The following is a 6,250-nucleotide window of genomic DNA, read 5'->3' as shown; positions in this document are numbered from 1 at the left end:
ATGGCTCAACAACCTCAAAGTTTCTTACTGAAAACGGAACTGAAACTGTCACCCGCGACATCCCATTCTCAGCAACAGTCTTCCAGGTAAGATATGGTAATAACCACTGAAAAGTATTTATTTATTTACACAGAAACGCATATTGTTTAGGTCTCCTATGCTGATTGCATACATATGGGTGGTCCTTTGAGCCATGTTTGTGTATAAATTTTCAACCAAAATTGTGTTTATTTTTCAGTTTGTGATAAATTGTTTAGCTTTCCTGAAGTGATGTCATTTGCATTTTCGTATAACTATTGTTTCAATTATCTTTTCTTCACTTTCTTGAAATTTCGGATACTAAAACAATGAAACTTCTCCGTTCCTTTTCTAAAAGCTTAATCAAATATTTTAATTGCAATACAACAAAAGTACAACAGGCAAGAGTTGTGAATTGCATATAAATCAAAACTTGATTATTTCAAATTCTAATCGTTATTTTCGCGTCAAAGTACCGTCCAAACATTCTAAATTTCAAAGTAACATATTTATTTGTGGAAATGTTACTTCATTCCCTCAAACGACAGGGATTTTGAATTTGCATTTTAAATCCCAATAGCTAATTTGAACTGGTATTCTCGAGTCTGCTAAAAACTATCAGCAAACTTACCTATAGCTAAATAAGTATTTCGTCCAATTCAACTAATAAGTAGAGATTTTGGGTGGTAAGAAATCATAAACTTTTTTGATGAAATCATTGTACATCTCCAACTACTGTTTCTTTGTTCAAGACATGCATATAATTTTAATTAACTCCATGAAATTTTAGATTTCCTGCATTTGAAGTCTAAGTTTCATCGAAACTAAACTGGAGACTTTTTTCATATGTTAACGAATCTTAAAATCTCACTTTCGACAAAAAAAATGATCCCTAATAAATTGGGGATATCCACTACTGACTGTTTATGCTAATACATTTGTAGTGAGCCGATTTCCAACGCACTTGGACCTTTGCAATTTAAAAGCGAAGATGAAGATGAGAAAAGTGTAGCTTGTCGACGGCGGAGCGGTAAACGACAGGAGAAACCACCATATTCCTACATTGCTCTCATCGCTATGGCAATACACGCAAAACCGGATCGGAAAGCAACACTTACTGAAATTTATACTTTCCTTCAGAGTAACTTCGACTTTTTCAGAGGTTTATTTCGAATTTTTACTCCTGGTAAAACTATTTGGGATAGTTTGATTGTTCGTCTCGACCCTCTGACCATCTTATTAGAAAGATGCAGAACATTCTGCTCAGGAACTTTACAACTTCATTTAGCTTTATTGAGCAATATCGGGGAAATTTCTTTTCAAAGACCTAGATCAGATTGGATCAAAGATCTACAATATTGTTCGCCTTCTTAAAATTACCAATTCATCATCGCTCATTGATGGTTTAATCAGGTATCTTTTACTCATTCAGTAATATTATACGTTTGTCTGACGCAATATCTGTTCTTATTCATCAAATTTTCAGGAGAATACAACGGCTGGAAGAATTCTATTAGACATAACTTGTCACTCAATGAATGTTTCATAAAATTACCGAAAAGTTCGGGTGGCCGAAGTGGCAAGGGACATCAGTGGACCATCGATCAGAATTGCGATTTCCTTTTTGAAGAGGGTTCTTATCGAAGGCGACCACGAGGTTACAAAGCTCGCGTACGAAATTGCGAGTTTACAAATGAACAGGTGTGCTGATTATTTTATCATTCCCCGGATTTTCTGCACAAAGTAATAGACCAAAGAATTTTTCCTAGCCTTATTCTTTTTTTAACCAGAATTGCAAGTTTTCAAACTGTTGACCGAACCTAAATACTCAAAGAGTTGCCCGCTGGATTTTCCACATTAATCTAGTCTTCAAACAAAATTTCAGTTAGACCCGATGTTTGTCGAGGCCCATACAATGCCTATTAATAACAGTATGGTTGCCGTTGATGGGACACATTTTGTTACACAACAACAAAATTATCTTTCTCAATATACGGCCAACCCATTCTGGCCTCATTATGAATATGCAAATCAGTGGCCAAATAGTTATGGACTATCTTCGTCAACAATGAACAGCTCCACTACGTATGACAACATGCATGCAATTACGCAACAGCAACAAACTGATTACACGGAAGGTTATCCAGTGATTATGGTACCAAATGATTTACCTGGTGATCCAGACATATTTGTTAACGAACAACAGCATGTTAGTTTGCAGCAGTTTGGCACTTCTACACACCTCTATAACCAATATGCAAATTTATCACCAGCTCATCAAAACTCATAATTTTACGTTCTTAAACTGTGGAAACTATCAATTGTGTTGATAGCTGCATAAGATAGCTGAGTTATGTTGCGCATTTTATTCCGTGTGACGCATGGTGTCACACAAAGCATACAAATATTCATGGAAGCTTTGTATTGTTGTTGGAATGAGTCATTTTGCTATGTTAAGGAATTTCATGGCAAAAATGAAATGTAAAAAATACAAGTGAAGTGAGATACGGAACATTTTGAAGAGAGGCCTTTCACTTGATGGTATGATGACTAAGCAGCCTTGCTGAAATTCTTTTCCAAGTTAAATGTATAACCTGATTCAAATATCAATGCAACAGATGATAGTGTCCGTGTTGAGGGGTAATATTCTCCATAAACTTGATAAACAAAAGTTTCTTAAAGGGCGCTTCTGTAATTTCAGTGCTCTTCTTGGTAATGTGGAAAGAATTATGTCGTAGTTCTTGATACCAATGCAAAATTCAACTGTTATCCTCTCGTCTTCTCTTTACTCAATAACAATAACAAAAAAAAAAAAGAGTCAAAAGTATTTGATGGATTCGAAGTTCAAAATTGTTAATCTATTATTAATGCATTGCACATCACAGGATATTAAATTTACTTTATTATTTTCATTATATACTCTTTGGAACCAAATGAAAATTTTTTTTGTGTAAAGAAAATGTTTACAAAGCAAGCAGAGAAGGAAAATCACTGAATTATATTGCCATATTAAAGTAACAGTTTCGAGATCTTTAAAAACCCTTAAATTTAATGAAAGATTTTAAGCCCTTAATGATTCTCTGCAGTTGAAGTATAATTTCTTCCATTTGCAATAAATCTTTCACCTGTTACTTTTGAAACTAAAAGTAGTTGATCATCAGATAAATACTGAAAGCAATCTTCTTCTGAAAACAATATCAAACAAAATAAGTTGATGTCGGGTATTTTCGAATTCTTTTAATGGTAAAATTATATGGATTAATAAATTCAAGAGATACAGACGCAGATTCCTGACTTTAAAAAAAACATTTCCGCCTTAAATTTCTTTCAAATTTTGCGTAGAAACTGAATATGTGCATCACATGACAAAAGTCACGACAAGGAAAAGAAAGAGATCAGATAATGGTATTGTTGATAATAAGTACGTTAATACTAAAAAAAGGTCAATGCAGTAGAAACCTTCTTTTCAAAAGTTCTGCCTCCCCCCTCTCCCAAACACATCTTACTATTACGCAAAATTTAGCGCATCAACTATCCGATTTCATCAATCGTTGCTTTTTCAGTAAGAAGATCTATATTATCATTAAATGCTGATCTACTCTACTCAAGCACTATTGTCAGACTATTGAAGTAATACTTATCTATTTTGTTTCCGAGTGTTACATTTGAATTTCTGGAATCATCTTACTTTGTATACGGTAGAATCAAGAACGATAATTGGTACTCTCCCAAATGTATAAGTATTGGAATATTCAGCCAACATTAATAATTCTCTTCTTAGGTCAAATGAAAAATAACTGTAAAGATACGGTAAAATTGCAAAATTAAACACAACGAATGTGCATAATAATTTCCGAATACATAATAATTTTCTGTTTTACTTTGGCGCGAATGCACGTTTCACCAGAAGTTTGTAGCTTAGTTGTTGAAGTACCAATAGATTTTGAACTTGATTTTAAGGAAGTCTTGATTGTTCCTTTTGTTTAGGAATTTAAAGAAAAAATAATGATAAAGTGATAATGTTAGTAAAACAAAGAACTGAAGACAAAAATAGTGATAAAGCGATAATATTAGTAAAACAAAGAATTGAAGACAATCTAAAGATGTCATTTCCATATAGTCATCGAATATTGGAAAAAGTGCAAATGGCCAGAAGCTGGGAAGGATGGAATGATAAAATTCTTCTATGCGGTCATCAAATTAAAAGATGATAAACTATTTTTTGTGAGAAATATTGTAACCATTCCTGACCTGACCAGTTCGAAAAATATTCTTAATTGACCACACATGAATAAAAAGTGACCACGTGGAAGCCACATTGGACAACAATATTGTTATATATCCATCTTTATAAATTTTTAAATCACAAAGATTCACTTTTTGAGACTAGCGCTTTTTAAGCACAAGTGGCAATAAGGAAACCTGAAAATGAAAACTAGATTAAAGGGAAGTAATTGAAGTCAAGTTGAGTCGAAAGAGTTAAAGTGAGCTGAAAGATGAAATTAACGTAATAGTAATGTATTTATAAAATAGCAAGCATAAAATAAAGCACAATCAAAAAAGTCAAATTACGTATGTACCAATTAGAAATTTATGTGAAATTTAGGGAGAATCCTATTTCAAATTCTCATTGCATGTTAGATATTGATGTTGGAAAATTTTGACTGACACTCAAATAGCAAAATTTTTCTTTCACATTTGATTTTCAGCGACGAAATTTTCTCTTCTTTAAGAGAGTTTTTTTTTTTTCCATAAATGATAAATATCAATCAGATCTAATAGGAAGCTTTTATTGCAATAATATTTCATATAATACCAAGAATATGAATAAATCATCATCTATATTTCATTAATAATTTAAATAGTATTTGTTTTAAGTGCGGAAAAGCAAAATAATCGAACGCTTCTGGAGTCAATTTAAAAAAGAATAAAACTTCGAATTATCATTTTTTCAAATTTGTCCTCTACAACTTAACTTATTTGGGATTTCAAGTGAAAAACTTCTTCTTTCAATATCCCATTTCTTTTATTATTATAACAATACTTCATACTTTTTTACATATGTTCGTGGATTAACTACAAGTAAATCTAATTGATTAAGTCCAGGTGCTTTCATCAGCTTCAAATAAGCGTTCAATACCAATGTCCAAGTTGAGGTGTATTTGAATCGATAGACCAAAAAATCTGTAATGAATTGGATTGATTTTTGTCAAGTAACTAACGTGGATATAATAGCGGAGAGTACATAATAATATTCACGTTATGTTAACTTCTAAAGAAAAAGCATTCTTCAGTTGCTATTTAATTTCTACTGCAATTTGAGGAGATTCATCGTAAAAATGATTTTAAGTTTTTTGATTATAAAATTTGGAACTCCGTATGAGCGAACCTGTTACGACTAGCTATGTATATGCTAAGATAACATTATGTGATGGAGCGCCGATAAAATCACCAGATACATTTTGTATAAACCATTTTGCGTATGGATGAGTATAAATTTCGCTGGAAAAAAACTTCAATTTAATTGGATTTCTTTTGAATTGGAAAATTGAAAAAAGTAATTTCATTGTTTTGCGAAAAATTCAAAAAATGTTATAAATAAGGATAAATTACAAAAATCAATCACTTAACGTTGTTTGTAAATGAGCAAAATAAAGTTCAAACTATTTTGAAGGAACAAATAATTTAGTATAAAAGGTTTCTCGTAAGACCAAACCACTAGAACACTTATTGAGAAGCTGACAATCCAAGCGACAGTAATTATCCTTTGTACCGATTTTTTAGCATTTAATGTGTAAAGTGGGAAAAATATTGAGTAAAATCGATCATGACTTATGCAAATCAGCATATTGGTCGCTACAATATTTGTCAAAGTTATCGAAAAATTTACATATTCTGCAGAGCTGTAACGTTGTAGTTACTACTTAATACTTTTGCGGAGTATAAGGATAGTATTTGTAACATTTGTTGACTTTACCTGTTTCGTGTTACCTAACTTGAGAGAACTTTTAACGCAATATTTGGCCAAGGTTAAGTGAATAATATTACACACACACAGACACGCACACATACACACACACATACAGATGCACACACATACACACATACACACAGTTTGTTTGTCATTCTTCAAAATTGATATACCACACAGTATCATTCGTTTGATCTCTGTGCAACAATGGATGATTTTGTTGAGCTGATTTCTCTGGATGATTTTGTTGAGCTGATTTCT

General features: G+C 32.2%; 2 protein-coding genes across 2 annotated transcripts; one reads left to right on the top strand and one right to left on the bottom strand.

Annotated features, from left to right (window-relative positions):
• LOAG_08394 (fork head domain-containing protein) lies at positions 1-2,308 on the top strand (the record flags this gene model as incomplete). The annotated part of the gene is made up of 4 exons (XM_003143926.1): positions 1-86; positions 963-1,180; positions 1,505-1,719; positions 1,904-2,308. 4 exons carry the CDS (start codon positions 1-3, stop codon positions 2,306-2,308), a joined length of 924 nt encoding a protein of 307 aa, XP_003143974.1.
• Positions 2,309-5,050: 2,742 nt separating this feature from the next.
• Positions 5,051-5,866, bottom strand: LOAG_08393 (hypothetical protein; the record flags this gene model as incomplete). The annotated part of the gene is made up of 2 exons (XM_003143925.1): positions 5,051-5,202; positions 5,683-5,866. The coding sequence occupies 2 exons, from the start codon at positions 5,864-5,866 to the stop codon at positions 5,051-5,053; spliced, it is 336 nt and encodes a 111-aa protein (XP_003143973.1).
• Positions 5,867-6,250: the final 384 nt, after the last annotated feature.

The sequence above is a fragment of the Loa loa genome (genome assembly GCF_000183805.2).
Source record: "Loa loa unplaced genomic scaffold supercont3.53, whole genome shotgun sequence".
NCBI lineage: Eukaryota > Metazoa > Nematoda > Chromadorea > Rhabditida > Onchocercidae > Loa > Loa loa.
This window is presented reverse-complemented; position numbering and strand designations above follow the sequence as displayed.